At 41.8% G+C, this 14,662-nt stretch overlaps 1 protein-coding gene across 1 annotated transcript in view; it reads left to right on the top strand.

Annotated features, from left to right (window-relative positions):
* The window catches only part of ATP8A2 (ATPase phospholipid transporting 8A2), a 419,645-nt gene that overhangs the window by 308,522 nt on the left and 96,461 nt on the right, over positions 1–14,662 (top strand). Inside the window, 2 exon segments of the mRNA XM_056858410.1 lie at positions 720–776; positions 6,609–6,716. Of these exon segments, the coding sequence (XP_056714388.1) occupies positions 720–776; positions 6,609–6,716 (165 nt within the window).

Raw genomic sequence — 14,662 nt, 5'->3', positions numbered from 1 at the left:
GTTGCCAGCCTTCAGCTGCAATCCTAGTTGGCATTCAACTCTGTCATAAAAGGAGAGCGTGCTACCCATGGTTCTCTTGAAACACATAACTGCAATTTTGTGTGAATAGAACAATGCATGCATTGGCTAGAATTTAAGGTGAGAATATGGTCATACCAAGATGATTCTAGTTTACCGGTAGGTAAACTGGTGCACTGTTGTAATGATCAGAAGAATTCAAATATGATGAGTCCATAAACCACCACAATAACCAGGGGAAGCCTTTTGTACACCATGTGTGCAGCCAGAGGACCACAGTGCTTCAGGATACGCTGTTCCCATACTCCATAATTATAGCTAATAGTGCAGCATTGGGTCACCTAGTCTGTATGGGTGGGATGAGTATGGAAGTGTTCTGTCAGAAGGGATACCTGCCTTTAACATTTCACATATTCCTAGGATTTTACTATATCACCTATCCAAGCAGGAGCTCTAGGAGATGCCATCAGGGCATCACCTTTGGCTGTATGGGGAAAAATGATATTTTCAGATCTCTCTCTGACTCCTGTACTCCTGAAGCGTGTTGGTCATGTGAAAAGTAAAATGTGTTGCTGGGCAAAGTAGTTTTTGTGAGAATGTGTTAATTTAAGCATTGTTTGCTTTTGGATGAGTCAAAGAGCTGTGAGGGGGAAATAAATGCTGGGATTAAATTATTTTCCTGCATTTTTCTTTTTTGGCAGTATGTTGTGGTAACAGTCTGTTTGAAAGCTGGTTTAGAAACCACAGCATGGACAAAAGTAAGTATTAAGACGTGTTTTAAATCATAGCTTTCCCATACTTCCGATTTTATACTATGATTAAGTAAAGAAAATAATATATTTGGAATATATGTTTTGTAATGTGGGTGTTCAATTACAATTTTATTCTAGGAAGGAGTTTTATCATTGGCATTTTTCCTACAGCCAGAAAGTATAAGGAACTACAATGAGTTTATTTGCAAATAGTGATTTATTTTATATCTTTCTAATCCTTCCTTTGCACCATAAAAGTCTTTAGATCTTTTTATATGCCACAGTCAATATGTTCGTGATATTAATTACCAAACCCCCCAAAATAACATGTGACAAAAAATAAAAATCCTGTAAGCAGAAAAACTAGGAATTAGTAAATACCAATAAAAACAGTAATACAAGGCATTAAAACAGCTCCTGTTGAAAAGATCTGGTTAAAAAGTATGGACTTGGTGTGGAACCTAAAGATAGTTATGATGGTGCCAGGCGCAGCTCTCTGGGGTGGGTTTTCCAAAGAATAGAAATCACCAAAGGAAAGACACTTTCCCATGTAGCACCCTACCTAACTACTGAAGGTAGGACCTGGAGAATGGCCTCTGAAGATAATCTTAATTGACAGACAGGCTCATACATGAGAATGTCATTCCTGAACCCAGATCTTTCAAGACTTTATAAGTCAAAACAAACACTTTGAATTGATGTTTGAAGGAACACTCAACTGCTGCTAGCCCAGTAGGATTCTTAATATACCATCTCACTGCTTTCTGAACACTTGAGAGACATGTACATCACAGAATGTTGTTACTGGCGAGGCCTCTTTCTGGGAAAACACTCAAGAACTCTTGTTCAGGGAAGGAGGCTTGGTCTCCTAAAGGTTTCTTGTCAGGGGGCCACAAAACTGAAAAATGTGTCCTGGTAATAATTCAGTAGTAACTGTGCATCCATGGCTTTAAAATAAAATGGCTTGGTATCCTAAATAAATGTAAACACACCTGCTAATTACATAAGAGGAAAATGAGGAAGGGATGATAAAACCTCTTACTTAGCTTTCAGTTAATTTTGGGAAAGATGTCTTTTGACGTTCAAAGCTGTAAATGATAGGATTCGAGGGCTGCTTCCACACCAAGGATTTCCCACATTTCATCCACCTGACTGGTATTTCCACCCGCCCATATTTCCACATGACATCGTCCTCTATTTGTGCACAAACAGCCCGTTCTTTCCACACAAAAATCTGCTTCATTTTAAACCTGTGGAAAAAAAACCAGTGTTTCCTGAGCAAGATGCTATCAGCACCAACAGTTTCTTATGCCTGGAGGGGAAACAGTAATTGAAGTCCTCCAGTTACTCCATTAATTTCTTGATGACAGCAAGGAGCCAACCCCCAGCAAGAATTGACATAACAGAAGAGAATTGCCTACCTTTTAGAATCTAAATTTATATAGAGGGGAGGGGATTGTTGGAGGATGAGGTTTTTCTTTAAAAGGTTGTAAAGGTTATGCAGAGGAAGGCAATGGCAAACCACCTCTGTTAGTCTCTTGCCTTGAAAACCCTACGGGGTCACCATAAGTGAGCTGCGACTTGACAGCACTTTACACGCATATGAAGATATTGCATTATTTCTATCCAGCATTATTCATGCTTGTGGTTGTTCTTTTTTAAACTGAAGAGAATCATCCACAGCTCAGCTTGTCTTTTAGGGAGGGGGAAGGGAATCGTCAGAGGTGTTTGTAAATATGGGGAGGGTTTTTTTAAAATGTTTTTGAATTATTTCTAAGCAGTGTTACCCATGTTCCTAAAAAAAACACATTAAAACAGGGTGGGTGGAAAATCAGTTGTCTGGAACCTCTGTCCGCAAGGGTGATTTCACACAGAATCTCATCAGCAACTAGACTACCACGAAAAATTACCCTGTTGGGGAAGCAGCCCAGGATGCATCGAAGGTCACCTTCTTCCAATATGAACTGATCCATACTTCAAAGATTTTCCTCAGGAACCCCGAGCCATGTTTCTCCACCCCCACCCCCCATTGTCTGAGCAGGTGGTTATATGAGACAGGGCCTTATTTATTTATTAATTTAGAAAAAATATATGCAGCCTCTCCAGAGACCTACTCGAGGTGGCTCTCAAGGTAAAAACAGTACGATAAAATAATAACAATCATAAAAACAACATTCATAAAGGTGCCTTCTCAGTAGCGATGTGTATAAATAAGGGTATTAAAGGTGGTTTTTCTTTTTTTTTAAGTTTAATCCATGCTTATGGAAGAAATGTGCATTCCAGTTTGCATTATTTATTTGTTATATTATTTGTGCCATCTTTCTGCTCAAAAACGCATTCAGGATGGCTCACAGAGTATTATAAGATAAATCAGTAGAAATTAATTGCCATCATATTGACATCAACTATGAAAAGAATATGGGGACACTAGATGAACTGCAGCACAAAATAAAAACTCCTAGAACCCATAAATTAATGTAATTTAATTCATTCTAAAGGGTTATTTATTTATTTAATTATGCTTCAAATTTCTATCCCACCCACCCCAGCTGAAGCTGGGCTCAGGGCAGGTAACAACAATAAAATCACAATAAAACCATACAATTAAAACCAAAAATCTAAAGTAACATTTCCTTTTCATTACCTTAAATTCACAGACCTACCCATCCAAGGTCTGAGTCTACCCATCCAAAAAGTGGTTGTGTTCATGGCGTAGACATACGGCATGCCTTTAAATCTTATTAAACTCCATATAATGTGATGCTTACTAACCTTCTGCTTTCTGAACTGAGCTCCTTCCCAAAAGGATCTAGTGAAATATCAGAAATAAAATAGTTTGTTTCACTCAATTTGTGGATGTGTTTTTAATGACGAAGGGGGCTGTTTTCTCCTCTGTTGTCTAATCTCACCAGCTCTGGGTAAGAAGACTTATTGTTTCAGCTGTAGGCAACTTGCCCCACATAGACCTCCTCCCAGAACTTGCAGATTGTTGCTGTCGAGTTAAGCTTCTTCTCCATCATCAGGTGGATTTGTTACATGTCGCTTACTCTGAGGCGTGAGAAAGTCTCATTGCTGAACAAGAGGATGCGATAGGGGGAAATGAAGGCCTGAATAAATAAATAAGGGGGAACGCACAGTAGCTGTCACTCAACAGAGCAGAGAGAAGGTTTCTGATTGTTTGCATTTTCAGCGGCGTTCATGATGATCTCTTCAACCTCAACAGTGAGAAACATTTGCAGTTATTGCATGTTTTATTAGTACATGTTGTCCATGAAATACTACCTTAGATTTGCAAACTGAATTCTGAATATTAATTTCTATGAAAATGTATGCTTTTATCTCTATTGGGGGTTTGATGTATTGAGTGCTAAGAAGATCCAGGGGCAGTGTCCCCTACTGGATTTGGTTTCCTTTGGATTAGTGACCATGGGTGATTTATGACAATTTGGTAATATTTAGTTTATTTATATTTAGTTTATTTACAAATAGAGGTGGAGACAAAGGCTTAGATCCCACCCACAAGTTCCACAGACAGAAACAATTTCCATCCATGGAGTGTGACTTCTTCATCTCCCCCATCCTGCTGCAATCCAAAATGCCTCCCAAATGCTGCTCCTGGGGAACAGGAGATACCCCCCACTGGAATATCTGGGGAGGAGTCTGCAGCAGGGGGAATTGTTTAAAATGGTTCCCCTTCTGCCCATGGGAATGCAAACCAGAGAGACAGTCCCTATAGAGCACCAGTTCTGCAATCCCACATCTCATCCACAGAGAGTGAGACTCTTCACCCAGGGCTATAATTCGGAAATGGTAGCTTCCATGTATACAATCAAGGAGGTTTGGGGGCATTCAGCAACATCGTTTCTCATACTTGAGTCTATGGAATTGTGCATCTTATGTACCAGATACAGTAGTTTTTCTCTTTTTGGTACGATGGCAGGATTAAAAAAAACGAGATAGCTACATCAAGAGTCCTTGATCTGCCTGGGTTTGCTGATGCTTTCAGATTTCTACCTCTGATTTATCCCTTAAGCATATAAACAAATTAGAGGTTGCACAGAGCTCAGATATTGTTATTCTGAGATCATATAAACATGCCTGTGAAGTTGAAAGATTTCGGTACATCAAGGCAACGACTACAGAATTGTACTCCTATCACTAGTTAATTAATTCTGAATAAGTACCAGAGCATCCTAAGCTTCATAGGACACAATCCTAAACAGGTCTACAGAGAAGTAAGCCCCCTTTCATTCAGTGAGGCTTATTGGGATTGCAACCATCATCACCATAATGGAATACAATTGCCATCATTCATTTAGGGCTGATTCACACATGCATGGGCATGTCCCATCCTTTGAGAACGCCTGAGATGAAGAACAGTGTGCAGGCAGGACAATATGGGGGCAGGTGGTCCTTTAAATACCACAAAATCACAAATCACAAAATCACACAAGGTTGGAAGAGACCACAGGGGCCATCGAGTCCAACCCCCTGCAATGCAGGATCCCACAATCAAAGCACTCCCGACAGATGGCCATCCAACCTCTGCTTAAAGACCTCCAAAGATGGGGACTCTACCACCCTCCGAGGCAGTGCATTCCACCATCGAACAGCCCTCACCATCAGAAAGTTCTTCCTAATGTTTAGGTGGAATCGCTTTTCTCTTAGTTTAAATCCATTACTCCATGTCCTAGTCTCTGAAGCAACAGAGAACAAGCTTGTTCCCTCATTAACATGGCATCCCTTCAAATATTTAAACATGGCTATCATGTCACTCCTCAACCTTCTCTTCTCCAGACTAAACAAACCCAGCTGCTTAACTCTCTCCTCATAGGGCATGGATTCCAGACCTTTGGCCATTCTGGTCACCCTCCTCTGGACATGCTCCAACTTGTCAACATCCTTCTTAAATTGTGGAGCCCAAAACTGAACACAGTATTCCAAGTGAGGTCTGACCAATTCGGAGTACAGTGGCAGTATTACTCAGTATTAGTATTACCATAATCAGACTGGATAGGGCTTTGGAGGTTTTTTTTGGGGGGGGGGGGTGTTAATGCATATCAGGCTTGCATTGAGTGTTGGTTAGGGGCCTGTGCCTGTACTGGTTTGGGTTCACCTCAGGCGTTGTGCATGAGGGTCCATTTCCTGAGCCAACCAAATCTAGCACTGGAGATCTCCTGTAATTACAAGTTGTCTCCATATGACAGAGATCAGTTCACCTGGAGAAAATAGCTTCTTTGAAGGGTGAACTCCGTGGCATTATATCCCAAATTCCACCTTGTGCAAGTGCCATCCTCAAATCTTCAGGAATTTCCTAACCTGGAGTTGGCAACCCTAAGGCTTTGTCAATCACCAGCCTCAGGCAAGACAACTTTTTAAAGGTGGCTCTTTATGCCAGCAGATAGAAGTTTCACCTTAACCTCTTGTTTGTGAAGGATCTTTTTAAAGCCCTCAAAGACGTGTGGCAGAACATAGTGGAAACAAGGGCTCCTTGTCTTTTGACTCAGCCTCCTCTGTCCCTCTGTGGCAGAATTCTTTGGGGGCCCTGAAAAATCTGTGTGTAAATACATGCCGGGGTGGAGGGGTGTCTGGTGAGATCCTGGCTGAGAAACCAATGTGCTGCTTCATAGGGAACAGATTTTAAGACGGGGAGTTTTTCTGAGCGGTTTAATCAATCTTGCTGCTGGCTTCCGATCAAGGACTGACTGAGACTGGCCAAAGCCTCAGCAGGAAAAAATAAAAAGAAGGGTTTGGAGTAAAAGAATACCTGAGAGGGGAGCGGAGAGAGAGAGAGACTTCTTCCGCCGAGCCTTGATTGTTTGTTTCTTTTCCCTACAGTTCAGTCACTTTGCTGTGTGGGGAAGCATGCTGCTCTGGCTGGTGTTCTTCGGGGCCTACTCGGCCATCTGGCCCATCATCCCTATTGCACCAGACATGCTTGGACAGGTCAGTCCCTTTGGTTCACAGTGGCAAAGAGCGGGGCAAGCAAGCTTTCCAGAGCCAGCCTTTTAGACTTGTTCATAGGAGCTGTACATTTTAAGTCTAATGTAAGGCTGCGGTGATGCTAGTGGTGGTTTTGAAGGAATGCCGTGAAGTTACAGTTTGTTTTAAATGTCTTCCAGGTGTAAAGTTTGCATTTAAAAAAATAATAATAATAATTCAGCTGAAAGGCAAGGCTTTTGTCCTAACCCAGGACAGCCTTATCTTTTTCTCCTCCTTGGGAGATAGGGTTGCCAATCTCCAGGCACTAGCTGGAGATCTCCTGCTATTACAACTAATCTTCAGCTGATAGAGGTCAGTTCACCTGGAGAAAATGGCCGCTTTGGCAATTGGACTCTATGGCATTGAAGTCGCTCCCCACCCCAAACCCCACCCTCCTCAGGCCCCGCCCCCAAGTCTCCAGGTATTGCCCAACCTTAGGGCTACCAGGTTCCCCCTCTCCTCCGGCGAGAGGCTATGGGGCTGAGGTCGGGATTGCGTGCGCATCACTTTGGTTTACAACCGGAAGTGCCGCCTCGCAAGGGGCCGTATACCTCTTAGTTTGAGTGGTAAAGGGCCACCTTACCACTCAAACTAAGAGGTATACGGCCCCTTGCGAGGCGGCACTTCCGGTTGTAAACCAGAAGTGATGCGCACGCAATCCCGTACACACCGCACGCACGTCACTTCCAGTTTACAACCAGAAGTGCCACCTCGTGAGGGGCCTTATATCACTCAAACTCTTAGTTTGATTGATTGCCCCTCACGAGGTGGCACTTCTGGTTGTAAACTGGAAGTGACGTGCGTGCGGTGTGTACGTGCGTGTTTCAATGCACTTTGAAGGTGGATTTTACTGTGTGAACTGGCAAAATCCACTTGCAAATGATGGTTAAGGTGCAGTGAAAGTGGATTCAAAGTGCATTATTTGGGCTGTGTGAAAGTGCCCCAAGTTAGCTGGGAAAGAACGCTAGAGCATTATTTGGGGGAGGAGTTGCCACAGTGTAAAGAGTTTGCAGAAGCAGACTTCCAGATGTGTATCAGCCAGGCCTCACAAACAAAAGCCTATGCATGAAGGGAGGGAAGGTTTGCATGCAGAAAGCTGGTTACAGTTGCATAAACCTGGGTTTATAAATCTATGCACATGTATTTCTTTTAGTTGTGGGCAGTGTGCATTCAGGATTCGGCATTAGTAATGTGATATTTTCCAGTTGGTGGTTTCTTTTACGAAATAGCACTTGCAAACTAAATGTTTTCTAAAGCAGCATTGTATATCTTTCCTGATTACCCAGCTTTTTTCTAGTACTCTTTGACTTGTGGAAAGGAAAAGAAAATATACCTGTAAAATAAATTACTGGGTGACCATAACCAGGAGGGAGCAGCGTATGTCACTAGCAGTTACTTGTACAGTGTTAAGAGAGGGTTTGGATTTGTTTCTTCTACATCTATTGAGTTCCAGGTGGTGAAATTCTCCCTTTCGGTGTCATGATTTCATCCCTTGGAGAATAGGGAAAAATAATGAGCCTGTCAAAACCACTCAGGAGTCCAATGGGAATCTGTAAAATAGGAGACTCCTGGGGGAAAATGAAAGTTTAATAAATGTAAGTGAAAATACTACAGGGAGCAAACCCATAGCAAATGAAAATGTGTTGTTCTAGCAAGTTGGAAGCCACATTTACAAGTGTAAGGAAACACCCAATGAGTGACTGAATGACTTTTAAATGTTCTCACAACCAGTGATCATTGCAATATATATCCGCAGAAGCGTAAACAAAGAAGTTTATGAAACGAAATCATATTGAAAAGATGAATGCTTCTGAAATTCTCCTCTTCCTAGTTTTCCCCTGGATTTTCAATTTCCAAACTACTTGTTCTAGTTTCCGAAGTACAACTGATTTAACTCCTCTCCCAAAGATTACCATCCCAAATTTTTGTTCTGTGGGCAAGTAAAGTACTTGCACTTGCAGAGAAAAGCTGTTTCCTTCTTCGTCCAGGATCTTTAACCAGGATGTTCAATGTGTGCGATTTCCTTTACAAAATGGAGCATTCACTCTACTGCACCCTGCGTGCTTGAGCATTTTCCTCTCCAACTGGCTGATTTCTGGTCTCTGAGAGCCAGTGTGGTATAGTGGTAAAAATGTTGGACTAGGATATGGTAGTTCTGTGTTCAAATCCCCGCTTTGCCATGGAAGGCTGTCTTTGGGCCAGTGACAAACTCCCTGCTTCACCTACCTCACAGAGGTTGTTGTAAGGATAGCATGGAGGACAGGAGAACGATGTAAGTTGTTTTGGATCCCCATTGTGGAGAAAGGCAGTATGCAAAGGAAGTAAATGAATAAATCCTAGAATTGGGATAAAGTGGTAGTGTAGCTCACGTGCACGTTCCAGTTTTGATTGAATTGCAGCCCACTCCCCACCTTGCATGTGAATTGGTGGGATCGTCATGTTGGGGTCCTTCCATATTTACTTTTAAGTTAAAAAAAAGACATTGAAGAGATTTCAGATTCTGAATCAGCGGATCTCTCTTGCACAGAATGATTAAAATATGCTGCATCTCTGATCTCTCTCACATTTTATAGGTGTGTATGCAGTTTACTGCAGTTTACCTCATACCCTATCAAATCTGGATTTGGTCTAATAAATATTTCATTGTGTTGTGATAGGAGATAATAGAAGTTATAGGAGATTGCTGTGGATGGCTTTCTGGAGTAAGGAGAGTGACAGGTGACAGGACATGAACTGCCAGTAGTCCTGTGCCCGACAGAGATTAAAAACAACAACCCAACAAATTCCTTGGATAATTTCCCCTGGCATCGTCAGTATGCTTCACAGAGCCATTTGCATCAGCAACTCTAATTCACATTTCCATAAATTAGAATGAAATTCGACTAGTTGCATTGTGCAGAGCCACGAAACATGCTTGGCACCCCAGGGCAGTGAGCTCATAATGCCCCTGCTAATATGTCAGCATTTGAAACATGGGTACCCAAAGGTTGGGTGGAGAAAGGTAAAATAATGTTATGTAGAAATATATTTTCTACATAACAGTATGGTGTAGTGTTAAGAGCAGTGGTTTGGAGCGGTGGAGTTTGATCTGGAGAACCGGGTTTGATCCACCACTCCTCCACATGAGTGGAACTCTGACCGTGAAAGCCTTCGACAACATTTTTCCCTATTATTATCATTGTTATTATTGATCATTTAGAGATACAGGAGAGTGAAGGGGAGGGCTAAAGCATGGATAATAGTGAAATGGTGCGCGTTCTACAATCCCACCACCCGCATCCAGTTTTGCGTCTATTGGTACTCCATGTAGTTCTATTCAACTCATTAAGTTTTTGTTCTGATGTGCTGTCTATCTATAAAAAGAGAAAGTGAGGAAAAATGTGTGGTCTGAAAAATTTCTGAAAAACATTTTGATCGTCCAAATATTCACTTTTTTACTACCCTGATTTTGATCATTCAGATATTCACTTTTATACTAACCTATTCCCCTGGCTGCTGCTTTGGCCCCCTTTTCTCTTTGGCTGCAGCTTATCTTCTTGGGTCATTCAGATTGTTTATCGTAGCCAATCAGAAAGCTCATAGACAATGAGATGATAGGTTGCTACATATCCAGTCAGATTTTGGCTATGTAGTGACATCACAGGGGCAAAAGTGTACAAATGAGAGTGCTTCCTGGATGAGGGATCCCCGCCAATCAGACATAATTAGCAAGGTGATGTCACAATGTTACATAGCCTGTCAGATTTGTCTGTGTGGGCATGCCACTGAGGGCTTGTAAAATCTATTAATACAGATAAAGTAAATGAATAAACAAATATTTATCCAGGGATATCAAAAAAGTGAGTAATTTGAGCTCAGCCTTAATTTTATTGCATCTAAAGATAGATAGATAATTTATTTGTGGCACTTAGCCAGTCAAAACATGATAAAACGGAAAGCTTGGACTAATAGATTCTTACAATCAAAGAATTACAGTCCGAGTCATAAAATATTTTTAAAACATTTAAAAAAGGAATTACAGCTAGGACACATCTGTCAATTGCTCTGTTCTAAGGCGACGAATTTTCATTGCTGCTAAACAAAATTTCGCTACCTGAAGAGTGGTTGAAGGATTACCCCCTTGTAGGAGCATCTCAAACTTTTCACCTGCCCTGTCAGGTCTCAATCTCGATAAGAGGGGCTCAATAAACTTTGAACGGGGTAATGTATAGACATTACAGTTCAGGAGGGCATGCTCAACAGTTTCTAAGTCCCCTGATTTGCAGGGGCAGAATCTCTCTTCCCAGGGTGTCTTCTTATATTTCCCCTCAAGCAAAGCAGATGGTAAGGCTGCACATCTGGCCAGGGTAAAGGCCCTTCTATAATTATTTATCTCTAAATAGTGGAGATTGCATCTAAAGAGGGCAAGAGTCACTAGAAAAGACAGCCATGCTAGGAAAAGTTGAGGGCAGCAGGAAAAAAGGAAGACCCAACAAGAGATGGATTGACTCTATAAAGGAAGCCACGGCCCTCGATTTGCGGGACCTGAGCAAGGCTGTCAAAGATAGGACATTTTGGAGGACATTGATTCATAGGGTCGCCATGAGTCGGAAGCTACTTGACGACACTTAACACATACACAAAGGTGGGGGGGAATCTGCATCATAGATTTTTGGCATCTGCTTCACATATGAATACTTTCTTCAAAATGTTTTTGTACTTAAAACATGTTATTTTATACTTGCTGGACTTTCTGAAACAAATGATGTCTTGAGAGATGCTATTAATGCCTCACTGCGGCCGACAGTGCTGGAGATTATTTTTATGCAAACCATAATACTTACACTGGATGTGATTGAGCGCGGTCATTAATATATCCAAGTACTTGTAGCTCTGTGTTCCTAGATCAAATCAATTACCCAACATGTTAAAGGTCCATTCATCATCTAATCAAGAATAAAGAGATCTGGGAGAAAGGGAGTCAGTCCAAACATACACAGTGCCTCTAGCATTCAAATTATTTTTAACACCTCTTTCTCGTAGAATTGTCAACATTTGGTTCCCAGGACTGTAAATTGTAAGTAAAGCTGGAGGGAGGATTACAATATAAACCTCCCACCTTCCTTCTGTGAAAGACAGTCCATAACAATTCAATGGAAGAGGCAGACTATATACAACCTCAGTCAATAGTCAAAAAAATGAATCTAGTACCAGTATGTAATGGTATGAGAGCAAGTGTGGTATAGTGGTTAAGAGCAGTAGACTCTAATCTTGAGAACTGGGTTTGATTTACCGTTCCTACACATGAAGCCTCCTGGGTGACCTTGTGCTAGTCACAGTTCTCTCAGAACTCTCTCAGCCCCACTTCCCTCACCTGATTCCCGTTGTGGGTGGGGGGAAGGAAGGTGATTGTAAGCCGCTTTGAGACTCCTTATTGGTAGACAAAAGCAGGGTATAAAAACCATCTGTTCTTATTCTTCTAATACCGATTGCACAGGAGCCATGTTGGAGGTGGAAAGTGCCATCAAGTCACAGCCAACCTATGGTGACCTCGTATGGTTTACAAGGCAAGAGATAGACAGAGATAATTTGCCATTGCCTGTGGTCTCCCGTCCAAGTACTAACCAGGGCCAACCCTGCGTAGCTTCCAGGAGCTGATGAGGTTGGGCTATACTGGGCCATCCAGGTCAGGGTAGAGCCATGCTAGTCCATGACTAAGGAAGACAAGTGGCTTCTTCTGAGGCAAAATATTCCTTCCACCTTAGCTCTTTGTGTGTTTGTTTATATATATACACACACACATATACATTGTAATACTTTACAAATTGGCGAAGTCCAAAAATCATGTCAGATGCATGCAACCGTGGTTCATCTAAATGATCTCTCCGATTCATGACCCATAAGAATAATTTTCACTCTTTTTGTTATCTAAAATGGCAGAACAGAGCCTGAATGAGACTGTAACCAGCAAATTGCAATAGCTGTAGCAAAAAGAAGGAGGAGGAGTTGGTTTTTATACGCCAACTTTCTCTACCACTTAAGGAAGAATCAAACTGGCCTACAATCACCTTCCCCCTCCCCACAACAGACACCCTGTGAGGTAGGTGGGGCTGAGGGAGCTCTATGAGAGCTGTGACTAGCCCAAGGTCACCCAGCTGGCTTCATGTGAAGGAGTGGGGGAACCAACCCGGTTCACCAGATTAGCGTCTTCCGCTCATGTGGTGGAGTGGGGAATCAAACCCAGTTCTCCAGATTAGAGTCCACCGCTCCAAACCACCGCTCTTAACCACTACACCATGCTGGCTCTCGCCACGCTGAGAACTAGGATGCTAAAGGTATTACAACGGTATTACAACAGATGTCAGATTTCAGGTCTCAAATTCATTCTCAGCTGAGGTTAAAAAAATCCAGATAAGTAAGAGGGCAGCACCAGTCTTCAGAAGAACAGGTAAACCTGGAAAGGTGCTAAGCACAGTAGTTCTTTTTATCAGAGCTGTCCCAATTAACTTGACTGACGCATTTCGAGTACACCCCAACTCTTCATCAGAGGCAAATTGTTGGTCACTGCTTCTTCTCCTAAATGAGAAGCTTCTTTTTTTCCTTCTTCTTCTTCTTCTTCTTCTTCTTCTTCTTCTTCTTCTTCTTCTTCTTCTTCTTCTTCTTCTTCTTCTTCTTCTTCTTCTTCTTCTTTTGAGAACAAAAAGGATTGCAAGTGTTCTTTTAATATGGAAAGAAACCCTTCATCTCATAAGCAAAAAAAAAAAAGCCCAACAAGTTGCCTCTGATGAAGAATATGTAGTACTCAGAATGCATCATACTAGTTAATTGGGAGAGCACCACTAAACGGAACAACTTCATTTAGGCACCTTTTGAGGTTTGCTTCTTTACTTGTTGCTTTGTTGTCGAGAAATATTTCTCTTTTATCGTCCCCTCTTATGCCTGCAATACTGCAAGGTGAGCGACTTCATGGGTGTTTTATTCTTTCCTTTGAAGCATCTGCCATAAGGCATAGGTGGATACAGGATATTAAATCTGATGGACCATTAATATGTTCTGGTTTGGTAATTCCCATTTCCCTTTCTCAGGGTAAGCTTCTCATGTTTTGTCATGGATTAATTTATTTTGATCCTCTCGAACAGAAAACATACTGTGTTCTTTTTGATTTTTTTTTAGGAGCTTCCTTCAGGAAGGGACTTTTAAAATTTTTCATATACTCTGCTGCAATATAAAGTATTTATTGCTTTTCTTGAGTGACACATTGTATCATCTTGTCTAAGAAAAGATTGCATTGATTTAGATTGTCTTTTGATCGCAGCAGATCAGATACAGTTCTTCTGCTGTTAAGCCAGTGGTTAGAGGTCCATATCTGCCCACCATTTTCCAGTTTGTGACCAGTTACATAACCAGTATTCACTTCCAGATTAGACCTTTTTATCTATGAAGGAAGATTCAAAGTATATATAAAATCTGCCAGGAAAGCTGTGGAGAGACCACTGCAGGCAACTGTATGCTGCGTCACATGAGCAATACTTAGAGTGATTTACTTGCATTACAACCAGTTCTAAGATTGTTTGTAAAGTTTAGATCAGAGATTTGAAGAAGAAAAAGAGTTGGTTTTTATATGCCGACTTTCTCTACCACTTAAAGAAGAATCAAACCAGCTCGCAATCACCTTCCATTCCCCTCCCCACAACAGACACCCGGTGAGGTAGGTGAGGCTGAGAGAGCTCTAAGAGAGCTGTGACTAGCCCAAGGTCACTCAGTTGGCTTTATGTGTAGGAGTGGGGAAACCAACCCGGTTCACCAGATTAGTGTCCGCCTCTCATGTGGAGGAGTGGGGTATCAAATCCAATTCTCCAGATTAGAGTCCACGTCTCCAAACCACTACACCACACTGGCTCTTACACCACACTGGCTCTTATTTGGCCTTA

This window comes from Euleptes europaea, chromosome 12 (genome assembly GCF_029931775.1).
Source record: "Euleptes europaea isolate rEulEur1 chromosome 12, rEulEur1.hap1, whole genome shotgun sequence".
NCBI classification, from domain to species: Eukaryota; Metazoa; Chordata; class Lepidosauria; order Squamata; family Sphaerodactylidae; genus Euleptes; species Euleptes europaea.
This window is presented reverse-complemented; position numbering and strand designations above follow the sequence as displayed.